We start from the raw sequence: 15,245 nt of genomic DNA on the forward strand, positions 1-15,245 counted from the left end.
ATAATGGGGGGTGGGGTTGGGGTTAGGGCTCAGGAAACTTTTCTAATTCCTCAAGTCATTCTTAAATAAATCAAATCTTAGGAAGCACTAAGCTACAGGAGTTAAGGTCAAAATCTGGAAACTTAATCTAAGGTTTTTTAATGATCTGGTCTCTGCTAATCTTTCTGGGCTCAAATTTCACTATTACCTGTATGTGGAAACTTATTCTGCAGTTGTAAGGCACTACTTATAGTTCTCAAACACAGTTTATTGATTTTTCTTCCATGTTTCTAAGCTTTGCAAATGCTGTTCATTTTCCAAGACTGACATTCTCTCTTTTGTAAGACTATGAATGCATTCTCCCAAATTCACCGTGAAGACTTATCTGAACACAAAGGTACAGGGGTCTCTTTGCTTAGTTCCCATAGCAATCTGTGCATATCAAGTCTAACACTTATAATAGGTCTGTTTCCCTGCCACTAAATTGTGAGCCCTCTGTAGGTAAAAACTGAATTACTCATCTTTGAATCTTGAACATATGCTAGAATAATTATTTCATGACGAAAGATTTTGGAATTAATGATCAAGAAGAAAAAAGGCAAAAAACCCCACCCAGAAATAATAAAGAATGGTAGAGATGCACTAATGTTCCTTGGGTTGAAGCACTGATACTCTGACACCGACCTTACACACGGGTGGCTTAATACATTAATTATATAATATTTACCACTCAAAGGACTCAAAGATGTTTTTTATAACTCACAAAATTTGTAGTTTCTAATATAAAATTCTTTCCTCCTTAAATTTAAAACACAATGGCAAGAAGCACATACTTTCAACAGTCTATATTCTTTGAATACATTTCCATGAAAACCAATCAAAACACCAGCAGTAACTTATCCAATTTATGTTTAGCATGTTGAATAATTTCACTTTGACTTTTGGCCACACTCTTGAATCTTCCTTAATGATTAAGCAGATGAATGGCAGTTCAGGGCAACCTTCAATAATGTGGTATTTATAACAAAAAAAAATTTTTAACAAAAGTTTATAATAAAATAAAATGCAATTAAAATATTGTTCTAACAGACAGTTTCAGGCCCAAAATGACAGTAGTCCATGCATGTGTCACATTCAGTGAACAGCTTTGGTGTACCACTAATAAGCTCTAAGGAGGAGCTTACCCTGCTGGCCCTGGGGCGTCTGTGAGATGATAAACTGCGCTGGCTGCAAATTGGTGGTTGGATGCACCAACACAAACTGTTGCAGGTTGAGATTCTGCTGTTGAAGCTGTTGCAGTTGTTGAAGATCCTGAAAAATGGAAATTAAAACATGGATTGGAGATTCTGAAATAAAAGTTTGCTTAATTATAAGGCTTCCAGCTGATGAATTCTATCACATACAAACAAAGAAGAATAAATACTTAGCATGCTTTCATATTCCAAACAGGACATGCTCTGTGTGTGCTTGACACAGCATGTGAAGCAACCTGGAGCTTCTGTAACTTACTATTTTTGTGGACTGACATATATTACTATACTAAGCCTAATTTTCAATGATTCTTTAAAATTCCCTCAGAACAAATATACTTCTGCTTTTTATCATGTAGACACCAATATGGGTCTTAAAATCAAGTGAGAAAAGACTTTTTAAATATTTGATTTTTCTCTTAAATAAAAATTGAGAGTTTTATATCTGAATTTCCATCAATAAATTAAAGAACCTATGATGATTTGACATTTGACAACAGCTTATCTAACTCAACTGAGAAATCAGTATTCAATTTTTTTGCCCCTTTCCACATATTCAATTTTTTAAAACAAAAAATAGCTGTCCAAATAAAAATGTGATTCATAACAACGATAGCACCTTACATTGGCCTATTGTTTTATAATTTTCAAAGTGTTTTCATGTATGTTATCTTATTTAGACTAATGTTAACATGGGGTCTCACAGCTTAGGCACTAAAAACATTTATTTGGTGATGAGAAAGTGGCCAAAATAAAACTATTATCTTTTATTAAAGATTTATATATATTTATACTTATAAATACATATAGTATATAAATATATACTATATATATTATAATTTATAAATTTATAAATTATAATATATATAAATTATAAATATATAATATATATTTACATATTATATATAATATATATATTCATATACATATAATCTTTAAAGATAAAGATTATATATAATAAAGATTGACCTGATATCTATTCTCTACTCTTATAGTTATTTAGTTCTTTTTAAATAGGTAATAAAACTTGCTACAAGTCCATTTCTGAGTCTTTTCTGAGGGGGATAAAGACAGCTGTCAAACAATTTGACTCATAATAACTCTTCACATAGCTTACTGATATAACTACTTATACCTTTTTCCTCTTCTTGAGATAAAGGATTTTATTTATTTTCCTCCTTGGTACTACTGTGTATGCTCCTTAAATAAATTTTTATTATCTCTAGATACTTTGACCTAAAATGTGAAAACTGAATCCAAACAACATTCTGATGCAATAATGTTTGGCATAATGCTAATCACTCCGAAGCAGAGATGACTCACTGTCTTTCTCACACATGGGTGGCAACATTCACTGCAGAGCACATGAAAAAAATCCATGTCTGCTGTAATTAGCTAATTAAAATAAATACAGTAATCCCCTGCTTCAAAAATATGCCAGCTAATTATTCAAGAATTGTCCCTTAATATAGTCAGTTATTCAAATAATCAGCTATATGTTTATAATATCAACTCAAATAAGCAAACAAACATTATTTCTAATTCAGTGGTAAGGAAGGGTACTGCTTACCTCACTGATCTAGAGCTCCTCAGGCCTTTAAGGCCCCACACTAACAATCCAAAAGTTAATTTAACATTACATAAAACCTGCCACTTTATTCCTCACTTGCTGCCCCAGCTACTACAGTTCCTCACTCACCTGTGCGATCTGTATGGGCTGAGACAGGGGGATCTGTGTCATGGGTGTGGCAGCAGAGGCGGAGATGGTGGCCCCAGCAGCGCTATGCTGCTGGCTGGCGGAGTGCTGCTGCACTGCAGCGGCCAGCAGCTGTGCCTGTGCCTGTGCCTGCTGGAGTAGTAACTGTTGCTGAGCGGGCGTCAAAGTAAGCTAAACAAAATCAGAACACATAATGGGAAAGGGTTGAAGGAGAAAGTCTCCTAATGCAAGCCAACTGCTTTGAAATAGGTAACTCAAATTATATTATTCCCCAGCTACCCAACTTCACATGCTTAGCATACAGCTAAAATGTTCATCAGTGATCAAACTACCATTACTAGCAGAACATTTAAATTAAAATGGTGGTCCCCAGTCTGGACTTAATCATTCAAGCTTGTGCAGGGCCCTAGCGTTTGGGCAAAAAAGTAATTAACTAGTATGTAAGAAAAAAAAAAAAGCATCACTGCTGACAGGATATGAAAAGAAATTTACACCCAACCAAAGAGCAAGTGATTAGTCAGATGAATGAGGAACAGGGATGCTGGATATAACCAAGGAAAGAACTGATAAGGCCCAGCTGCTTCCCATTAGCATGAATCCCTGCCATATTCCATCATTTCCATTATGTCCAAAGATATCACTAAAGAATATGAGCTCCATTTGTTTCTTTTCCAAGTCTCCCTACAGGCCCCTCCCTAACACAATCTTTTCTGTTATTGAAAGCACTGAGTCTCTGCAACTTTACATCTCCTTTCCAACACATTATCTCTATGAAACAGGTGGTGACTGCCGCTCTCTTTACATGCAAATGAACCCTAATGCCCAGGTTTAATAGAAGCTCCAGGCACAAGAACCTAGAATCCCAAGTGCCTCTTACTATTGTAGACACTAGTCACCAAAAACAAGACCTAAATAGTAAAGTAGATGTATTTACAGCATATGTAAACTTGCTTTCATAATGCAACTTATTTCAAACACACTTAAATAAAAGTAGTAAGTGTGTTCTGCTTTTCTTTTGGTGACATATTCTGATTGATCAAACAAGATGGAACTGTAATCTTCTGAAGTATATGTACAGTCACTTAGTGCCCCAACCTCCTCTAAAAGAATCGAACACAATTTGTGCATTAGAAACATCAGGCTCAAAACCAAACCCTTCGAAAACTCAATACCCTTTCAAGGGATATATGTGTATATAAAGTATAGATACATATTTTAATTTTTATACAATACACATGTATATACATACATCTCTACTGATGGGATTTTGTAAATAATTTTGCAACAGTTCTTAAAACAGTTGTCCACTGACAAAACACACCTAACTGAAATGAAAACAAACAACCAAACAAACAAAAAAGCAACAACATCCCCAGAAAATTCTTGGGAGTTAATGTGATGTGAATTGAATAATAACTATTTCTTATATTGTCCTAAACTAATCCCCACAAAGATAATTTAATGTACAAATTTTAAACATTGGAAAAATATTCTGAATGGTGCCTTAGAGAAAAGACAGTTGAAAACTTAAAAGCTTAATATAGTCACACAGGCCAATTTATTAACAATAAAAAATAAATGACAGACCTTCTCAGCCTTTTGGTTAAGATCAAGCATTTAAAATAAAGTATAAGCCATCGGGCATGGTGGCTCACACCTATAATCCCAGCACTTTGGGAGGCCTAGGTGGGCAGATCACCTGATGTCAGGAGTTGGAGACCAGCCTGATCAACATGGAGAAACCTCGTCTCTACTAAAAATACAAAATTAGCCAGGTGTGGTGGCGCTTGCCTGTAGGCTAAGGGAGAAGAATCACTTGAACCCGGGAGGTGGAGGTTGCAGTAAGCCGAGATTGCGCCACTGCACTCCAGCCTGGGCAACAAGAGAGAAATTCCATCTCAAAAAAAAAAAAGAACATTTGTTGAACGCTACCTGCCAAGCACTGTTCTGTAAGCTTTGTATGTATTATCTCCAATCTTTACAACAGTAACGGTATTATTAGCATCACCATTTAATACAGGGAAAACTGAAGTAGAGGGAAATGAAGTAATTGGGCCATACGATAAGTTGCAGAGCTAGGACATGAAGCCACCACATGTTTTATTTTAGACTACTACATAGTAACTTAAAGAAAAATGTTTTTCTTTTGCAGGCCTAATCCATTCTTTAACTTCTACCCTGCAGTGATGTCTTAACGCCAAACGGACAACTGCCATTTTATCAGTTTGATGATCTCAGCTATATGATAATTATTCCATTGCATGATGAAGCAACACCTGAAATGGGAGTTTAATGAAGTTTTTAATTTATTCAAAGCACCCACAATTCTCATAAAAGATATCCTGAAAACTTACAACAAAGATAATTCCTTTTTTAGAGCAACTTACTACCTATAGTGTAGGAAGTTCCTTAAAGACACAACAGTGCCAGGCACAGCCATGTTACTGCCAGCTACGGTGAACAATTCTAATCAGACATTGGCCAATGGCAGTTCTGACCCAGACAAAGTTTATTATAATTCTCTCAGTGAACACTTACCCCAGTTATCTGTCCTCCAGCTAGCATAAGCTGGGTTTGGGGAATGGCTGCCTGCACTGAAGGCTGCTGGGAAGGCTGGCTTGGCTGCTGTGAATCCCCCGATTCTTCATTAGATTTAGACTGAGGTGGGGTGGGGTGGGGTGGGAAATAAAAGATTGCAAACAGTTGATTAAAAGAAAGGTACTTAAAACCCCATCTTTTAGGAATCATTTAAAACATGGGCTTATTCAGTCATGAGTTCTAGTTTCACATACTGAGTTTTTAGATTTTTTATTCCAGTGCTGACAAAGCTGCTATTACAATTTTTAAAAAGAAATACTCAGTCATCCCCAAAAAAGTAAAAGATTTTTTTGTCATATCCCCCAGTTCCTCAACTCTAGATAGGGGGTAAAGGGAAGAATACATTCTCCATCCATCTCTATATTAGACCTTCCATATCAACATTTTAACATACACCTGGTAGCTTTTCTGAAACTTCTCCATATAACATCTCAGAGAATTATCACTTGATTCACGGAACTCTCCACTTAATATTTTACAGAACGATAAATCTAGCAACTCCCATCAACTAACACACAAGCTCAGAGAGAAAATGCTGCAGTCAAGAAAGAGGGGCACGAAGAGAAAATTTTATGATAATTAAAACTGGTTATGCAAAACATTAAAATTCTGCATAGATTTGCATATTTCCCACCACCTGTTTTAGGGACTGCAGCAAGGCTAATTAACATAAATGCTCTGATTAATTCTGCCAGTCATTGAGAGATAATTACAGTGCAGCACTGTAAACATTCTGCACTGGAGATACAGCCTGTTTGCCAACATCTCTCTAAGGGATGAAAGTTTACCATGGCAACCAAGGCAATTTTCTACCTCCTCTCCCTCAGAAAGTAAGGTCACATTGTCTCTTTTTCTTTTCTATCCTTGTTCCCACGTGTTACTACGTCCATATTCAACTGGGTTTCAACCCAAGGTCTTTAGTCATTAGCAACACTGAAATAAATCTTCCATAATACTATCTTTCCCTCTTGACTGCTGGTTACCTACACACTACAATGAAAGGAAGCAGCAGGTTGATTGAAATTTTAGAGAGTAATGCCTAACACTTGAACTTTGTCATGTTTTGCCACATGGTTCAAAGAAGGAGAGCGGCTAGATTTAAGTTTTATTTTAACATTTTGACTGTCTATCTTCCAATATCTACATATAGGTTTAATTATAATTATTAGAAATGTAACATTTCAGCATGGAGAGGAACCCTGGCAATCTTATAAATGTCCCCACTTAAGTATAGATGAGACAAACTGAGCCTAAGGAGGTTAAGTGACTTGCCAAAGGTCACACAGTTGGTCAGTGGCAGAATGAGAATGCAAACCTAAGACCCTTGTGTCTCAGTCCAGTGTTCTTTCCTCTGCCCTATGAGGTCTCCCTAAGGCTTCAAAAATGACAAAGAACAAGCCTTTTGGAAACAAATGGGCATTTAAGAAAACTTTTATGCTGTGTATTTAGGTATGTGTTACAGCAGTATGACTTAGAAACATTTTTATTGAACTTATACATAAAACTTTAAAAGTAGACTTTTCCCGTCCATCTTTGGTTCATACAGTAGCAGGATATTAAACTGATTTTCATTAATGGCAATAATTACTATTTGAATCTTCATAAGATTCACTAATTTTAAAAGGTAATACTAAGCATTTCCTATTATAAAATATATGCTCACTATAGAAAATTAGAAAAATATAAATAAATAAATAAATAAATAAATAAAAGATTGACCCATTAATCCCAGGTCCCAGCTTACCTGTACATTTAAAGACTGAGCAGCAGCCTGTAAACTTGTTCCAGCGAGTTGGACCTACAAGTAATCAGGGGAAGTTCTAGTTTAATACTCTTGACATTCATCACAAGGGGTTGTCATCACTGAATATTAAGCCTACTGTGAGTCACCGAGCTAGAACTGAGAAGACAGAGGATTGTCTTAAGGAGTTAAAACTTTATGAACAAACTCAGTCCCTTCTCAGCCCATCCCACCCCACCCCCACTGGTACCACAGAAAAATGCTGTTAATCTTTTTTTGAAGATGTCTTCCCACACTAAATGAATATTATCAGCCATGCCACACTTGTACTGAACGCTCCTTACATAACATTCTTTTGTCTTCACAGAATGCTTAGATTCTAAAAATTTAATCTTCCACAGTGTTAAAGAACATATAAGAACAAGCTATCTATTTACATTGTTTATTATTAGAAACAATCAGAACCATCTACATAATTAAAATAATTTCAAATTTCCCATATATACACCAGAGTAGAAATATATATACACATCCACACAGTCAAGTCCTTAAAACATTTATAATCTTAACTTAAAACTCTTAGCTGAAATAAGAAATCTATCTTATAAACCACACATAAAAGTCTGTCAAAACATTTAATACATTTCATACATTCAGAAAGTTCAAATCATGGTTATGTGAAATTAAGGACACACATGGAATTAGAAAACCATCATTTGGCAACTAAGAAAATAACTGATTTAGGCAGTCATCAATGGATAACTAATGGGTGTGATACCTGAGGAGTAACAGGATATTTACATTTTCTCAACTATGTCTCCAATGATACTTAATTCTTAGAAAGGGTAAAATAGTATCTTTTTAGTGGAGAAACCTGGCAGACAAATAATCAAGTGAGTACAAATGAGAGTCACCAGGAAGGAGACACATGCCTTCTGCTATGATGCAGTGAGAAGAATACAGCATTGCTTATGCTGCGTCCCTAACAAAAGTACAGAATCTGTATCTAATCATGATGAAAGTCAGACAAACCCAAACTGAGAAACACTACAAAATAACTAGTGTATACTGTTCAAAAATGCCAATGTCCTGAAACAAAGAGACTGAGAAGGGAAAAAGAGAACATAAACTAGGCTAGAATAAATGAAAAACTAAACTAGAATGGTGGCAGTGGAAGTAAAAAGTAGGAAACATGAAAGGCTCCACAACAAACTACATAAGAATCCTGACTGGATTTAAATGAAAAAAAGAGAGTCATGAATTATTCCAGGGTTCAAATCTGGGCAACTGGAAAATGGCAGTGCCACTAACAGGGACAGAGAAGATAATGAGTTCCATTCTGGATATACCAAATAACATCATGTCCTGAAATTAAATATAAATGTTGGTATGGAGCTCGATAAAGAGTTTAGGGCTAAAAGGAACTGATTGCTATGTCTTTTATTTGAAACTGTTAGTCCCGTTAGTAGATGAGAACCCTAAACACAAAAACAAAAAACAAAATCTGAAGATGTATATAGAACACATTTAAAATATAGTGTAATAAGGGGAGGCCTATCTGAAGAGATAATATGTTTAAGACCTACAGCCTAAGAAGTCAAAGAACCCAGGGAAAGAGCTTCAGGTACAAAGATTTGAAGAAGATAAAATTTTATGTGATTTTGCTTATGTTTCAGGTTAAAAGTTTGTTGAGGAACGGGATATTTACACAGCCTTTAAACTAGTGTCTCACAGAGTATTACCTACCAGGAGGCAAAAAGACATATTTACAGTGGACAAATCTGATAAACACTATCTTGATAAAATAATCCAAATTAATATCACAATAATGGGACAAAGCAATACTATATGCCTTCTGAATGCACCGAGAGTCTCAGCATCACTTGCGTTGTATTCCTTTAAAAAATGCATAACTTGAATTTAGCTGTTGAGGGAACAATCAAACACATTCAAGTTATAGGGGTATTCTATGAAACAGCTGGCCTCTATTCTTAAAAAATGTCAATATCATGAAAGACAAAGACAGGCTCAGGAATTGTTCTGGATTAAAGAAGACTTAACAGACATGACAGCTAAATACAAAGTACGAACTGGATTGTGGGCAGAAAGTATATAACTATGGGTCAATATTAGAAAATGATATCACATCAATGTTAAGTTTCTGGAATTTGAAATTTGCACTGTAGTTTTATAAGAGAATGCTATTTTTAGAAAAAACATGCTGAAGTATTTAGAAGTAAATGGTTAATATCCGCAACTTTCAAAGGAGTTGCCAAAAAAATTTTTTTTGGCTTGGTGCCATGGTGTATGCCTATAATCACAGTTACATGGGAGGCAGGAAGATCACTTGAGCTCAGGAGTTGGAGATCAACCTGGGCAACATAATGAGACCCCATTAAAAAATATATTTTTTACGTGTACATACACATATGGTAAAAGCAAAATGTATTTTTTATGTGTACACACATACATATCCACATAAACCCATATGGTATAAAGCAAATATGGTAAAATAGTAAAAATTGATGATTCCAAGTGAAGGTTTTCCAGATGAACACTATTCTACTGCTGTAACTCTTATAGATTTGAAAGATTTTAAAATAGGAAGTTAAAAATCAAAAAACGAGAGCATTACTTTACCACTCCATTTAGCTAGTTTCCAACACCCTTCAAGACTCAGCTCAAAAATCACCCTGAGAGAAAAGTCTCAGATTGTACAGGCTAAGCTAGTCATTTCTTCCTCAGTAGTCTTATATTTGACCACTTGGTCATCTATTAATTTATTCAACAAATAATTACTGAACACCTGTTGTATTATGGGGCTCTTTGGTAAATGCTGGGGATATAGGTAAACAAGAAAAAGTATCTATTTTCACGGAACTTATAGTTAACGAGGCAACAGACCTAAAACCATCTATTTTGTGTATGTATATTATAATTATGGTAAGGAAAGGTTCAAGGTGCTAATTCTGCCAACAAGGAGGCTGGAAATAGAAGGCAAGTATAACACTGTTAATTATCTAATCAGATGCAAGGACTTGTGTCTTGATGGGAGATTCAATGGTGTCACAATTTCAAATAAAATTCTTTGGTTTGCACTCCTTTGGTCTGGGTGGTATTGAAGGGTCTATGATTTTGGTAATCAATGGCTAGATGTAGGGGTCTTGGATCTGACCCCCGGAGAGTTGCAACCATCTTTGAATTTGGACCCAGTGGGGAGAATACTGCACATCATCTGTGCACCCTCAGGGACTTTAAAAAATACATTTGGACCATCACATATTTAAGCCAGAAAAAGGGGCTTATTAGGTGCCAAATAATTGATTAAACTCTGTCAAAAATTCTATTCCTCTTAGGACCCAGAAAAATTATTGGAGCCTTGACTATGTTCTTAGAAAAAAAAAATCAACACAAAACTTTTTTTTTCTTCTAGGATATATTTTTAAAATATATATTTAACTCATTTTAGATGTTAATTCATCTTAATATTTTATCTGGAAGTTAATATCGAAGTTTTTCCATTTCAAAGATACAAAAAAAGCTACGTGCCTAGGCAAAAGTGTTCCATTAGGCTTCACTCTAACAGAAGATGCTAACTGCGGCCTACATGATATCTCTTTGAGTCTGTGAACAAACAAATGGGCTTTAGAACAGCATTCCAGAATTTTACCTGTTTTCAAGTAGAAGAGCTTCTTTTATAGTTTAGGTGGTCTGATGACATGTTTTGATGAAAAGACTTTAGTAAGATTCAGTAACTTAATATGTTAATATGTTACCTTGGAGGTCTTATGTTCACATGGGTTTTTCACTGAATCACTACCACCACCATCACTAGGCACCACTGCTAGCACCATTACTATCAACACATTTTGCATGTTAAATTAGTTCTAGGTTTTAACTGAGCTATAGACCACCAAAATATTGCTCCAATATATAACTGTGGACATAAATCAAGAGGTTGAGACATTATATCTATCTGATAATCTATCTCCCAACTGTTTTCTCTGTTTTCCATTTTCAACCAGCTTCCATATCCCAAACTACTGAGTAGCTAGGGTTTGTATTTTTTTATTCCTGCTCCCTCTATATTATAGCTAAAACATGAATGAACAGAATTCATGGTCTGTTTTAGACCCAGGGAAAAAAATGTTGTGAACAGGGTAACAAAGTTGTGGCAGTCTTCTGAACCTCAAAATAGGGGTTGAGGGTTACAGTCAAGCAAAGCCTCTGAGTAGTCGCCCAAATTAACTATCATGGTCTGAAACTGTTTTAGAGGACAGAGATGAGCTTGGAGCTCAGAGCCTTATACAGCCAGTCTCAGGCAATGGTAGCTACATCTTTTTTGACTGATAATTGACTACCACCAGGTAGCCACCACAGATTCTCACTTATAAAAACAGCAAACCAGTTGTTATACACATTCCATTCACAAGAAATTCTTTTGTTTCCCACACACCTGTGGGGTCAATGACTATGCACTCAATTAAACTATAGGATTTCATACTAACCAAACAGAATGACACAATTATACATAATTAGCACTAGGCTTTAAGTAAGTTTAAAGGCCCCACATTCTGAAATAATTTCCTCAGGCCCTAGCATTTTATGCCTCTTTCACGCTCACTGATGGTTGAGCAGAACATTCCTACCTGATGGAGATGTCCAAGGAAGGCCTGTGCCTGGGCTGTTGAGATTGCTCCTCCTACAGGCACAGGCTGCTTCTGAAAGTCCAGACCATTGGTTTGTGTGCCTGGAAAGCAAGCAAAACAATTAGAACTATTAAAAGAAATAAATGAAATAAAGCACTAGATTTCAGTTCCCAACATTCATTAGGCACCTATTTTGCATAAGCACTTTTCTAAGCACCTCCAAGGGGAAGGGATTCAAAAGAAAGGAAACATAGTAAAATGGTTTCTCCTCTAAAAGCAGGGCTGCATGACAAGTACACAAACACTGATAAAGCTTAAGAAACAGAAACAAAAAAATAAATAATAAATTACAATCATAAGATGGTGTGTGAAAAGTCAGATGTGAATGCAGTGACTGGAGCAGCCAGCATAGGAACAGTGTTCAAAGAGACCTCGAGGCTCTCTTCTATTTTCATCTTACTTGATATGTGGCTTAGACAGAAGAAATTCACTGATGACTTTGCCAGGAGCAAGAAAGATTTATTATTAACACTTTAATGAATAGCAATCTGATGGTAAAAAGCAACCTTATACATGATAAGCAAAAAGAAAACAATAGCTGTACTAATTCCTTTAATCCTAAACTAAGATTGCTGCATGTACCTCATTAGCAAGGGCTCTGCTGTAATTATATTTTTCAAAATGTTATGCCAGGCTAGGCGCAACGGCTCATGCCTGTAATCCCAGCACTTTGGGAGGCTGAGGTGGGCAGATGGCTTGAGCTCTTGAGTTCGAGACCATCCCAGGCAGCATGGTGAAACCCTGTCTCTACAAAAAAAAATCAGCCAGGTGTAGTGATGCCTGCCTGAAGTCCTAGCTACGCTGGAGGCTGGGGAAGGATGGCTTGAGCTCAGAAGGTGGAGTTGCAATGAGATCACACCACTGCACTCCAGCCTAGGCAACAGAGCTAAAACTTGTCCCCCACACACAAAAAAAAAAAAAAAAAAAAGGAAAAATGTGAGTGCTTTTTAACCACTTCTGCTGTGATTTGATATTAGAATAGGGCTAATTTATGGAAAGACATGCCACTCTATACACAGAAATATTTTCTAAGGAATTATAATACATTGTTTTCAAATTGCTATATCCAGTTATTACTTGGAAAAAGCCAGAGCATCATGTACTGAATAAAATATAACAGGCCACAGGAATCTGTAAGAATTGTCTAGACCATGGATATGGCTCTACACTTCCATTTCCTACCACTCATACACCCCAACTTCCCATCCTTACACATATGTGTGCACACACATCCAGAGCAGACCAGTCAGGAGAGCACAAAGTTAGAACCTTACAGCAGTGTTTCTAAGACAGTGCTAACGTCTGGCAATATACACAACCTAACTTCTGGCAGCAGTATTACTTAAATAAGAATGAATAATTAGGTATATCACATGAACCAGAGCCCTGTTTCCTGGAGATAATTATAAAAGATATGTATAAATATTTCACTTTCTAAAAATTCATAAAATCGCTTCTATTTTTTCCTAAAGTCTTTCACAAATAGAAAACTCCAGAACTACTTAGACATATATAGTTAGCAAAATTAAGAGTGCTTGCTTGTGTCAAGTAATTGAAAACTTGCATGAAAATAAAATGTAATTAGAGTCACCTTTATTTTTTCTTTTTTTCCACAACATTCTAGTCAAGTAATCAGAGTCACTTCCATAAGTCACACATAGAAGTTTCACTATTTTAAAGTTGTAGTTGTGTGTTTTATCATTATTTGTTTTCTCTATCCCTATGCAGCATATCATTACCGTTGTGACGATTTTAAGATAGTACAATATTAGATTATTTTGTCAATCATACCTCAATAAAACTGGAGGAAAACAGAGATTGTTCACCACTGGAGAAACATGCTCAAGATATAGTATATAAATCAACAAGGCTAAAAGAATATGAGAATTTGAAAAACAGAGACAAGCACTTAAAAGATTAACACACTACTAATAGGAAGTCTTCCAGAACCAAATATTCCACTCCCATGGAGTTTGTGAAAATTCTATATACTGGTTCCCCTTTCAAGTTGCCATAAAAATGCTAACAAAGTCGCAAAGCACTAGATTGATTTCTAGTATCACTGGTACAATGGTCTCTGGTAATAATATTTAAGTGCCCTGGCTCTGCCTCTGGTGGGAGGATGAGCTGAAGGTATGGCCTCTGTATTGTAAAATGTTCTTACATTTTTAATATATTATGATATTTTGACATCATAAAAACCTTTCTGGCTGGGGAGAGACTGCCCTTTCCAGGTTTAGTCAATTCCTGGAGATAGCAAAGGGCCCAGCCAGAAGCATGTCTTTGATACACAAACCAACTAATCTAGAGCCATACTTCCTCAGTCAGACTCTAGAGGCAATATTCTGCCTTCATCCTAGGGCCAGTTACCAGGCAACTAGAGACCACCCCTAAGTGGTCCCAAAGTCCTCCAAATTTATTCAAATTAGCCAATCCTAAACTGTTTACTCTGTCCTGATTTTCCCACAGTAACCGCAATAAAGGTAGGGGCCTAGAGCTGGTGGGTGGCTTTCCTCTTTAATTCCAGCTACTCAGAGGCTGAGGCAGGAAGGATCCTTTGAGCCCAGGAGTTTGAGGCTGCAGCCAGCTATGATCATGCCACCACAAAATGGTGATGGCCTAACTATTCCCCTTCAGAAACCCCAGTAAAGGTAGTGGCCTAAACCTTTCACTCACTCCTGTATTCTGCCTCCTCAACATCCTGATGTCTTCCCCATGTGACCCCTGCACTGTGTGCTGTGCCTCCGGTCTCTAGGACCTGTGAGTATAACAAACTTTGTTTTCCTGATGTCTCCTATTATGGCCACCCTGAACTCCTATTATGGCCACACTGGACTGACCACCTCATAACAGAATACAAACCAGTATTCAAAGGTAGTAAGGTAAAGAGAATGCTCTTCGACAACTACTCAGATACATAGAGGAATTCAAGGTGCAAGGGGAGGTTAACTTCTTTTACTATGGCAATTGAAGGTTCACTGGGATGTGAGAAGTAGAAGAAAGCATTACATGGAAATCATTCTTTAAACATAAAGACCTAAATTGGGCTAAAAGGAAAGAAGAGAGAAACAGGTACATACACATAGCCAAAGTGGATATAAGTATGAGATAGAAATGAAGAGACAGGTACTTTGGGGGCCCAAACCAAATAGCATTTGTTTTTTTGTGCCTGGGAGAAAAGGAGCACCCTACATTAGGAGATGTGAAGACAAAGAGAAATAGAAGGAACAGTTAGAAAAGTAGGAAAAAAC

At 36.4% G+C, this 15,245-nt stretch overlaps 1 protein-coding gene across 3 annotated transcripts in view; it reads right to left on the reverse strand.

Moving 5' to 3' along the window:
* POU2F1 (POU class 2 homeobox 1) overlaps positions 1-15,245 on the reverse strand; it is a 182,092-nt gene that overhangs the window by 35,278 nt on the left and 131,569 nt on the right. For all 3 annotated transcript variants that reach the window (XM_032291508.1, XM_032291510.1, XM_032291509.1), the window contains 5 exons: positions 11,935-12,035; positions 7,289-7,342; positions 5,485-5,604; positions 2,929-3,117; positions 1,164-1,290 (listed from right to left, as the gene is read on the reverse strand). In XM_032291508.1, the coding sequence (XP_032147399.1) occupies positions 1,164-1,290; positions 2,929-3,117; positions 5,485-5,604; positions 7,289-7,342; positions 11,935-12,035 (591 nt within the window). The remainder of the gene's footprint in view (positions 1-1,163; positions 1,291-2,928; positions 3,118-5,484; positions 5,605-7,288; positions 7,343-11,934; positions 12,036-15,245) is intronic.

This window comes from Sapajus apella, unplaced genomic scaffold (assembly GCF_009761245.1).
Source record: "Sapajus apella isolate SASKATOON/1434 unplaced genomic scaffold, GSC_monkey_1.0 scaffold25, whole genome shotgun sequence".
NCBI lineage: Eukaryota > Metazoa > Chordata > Mammalia > Primates > Cebidae > Sapajus > Sapajus apella.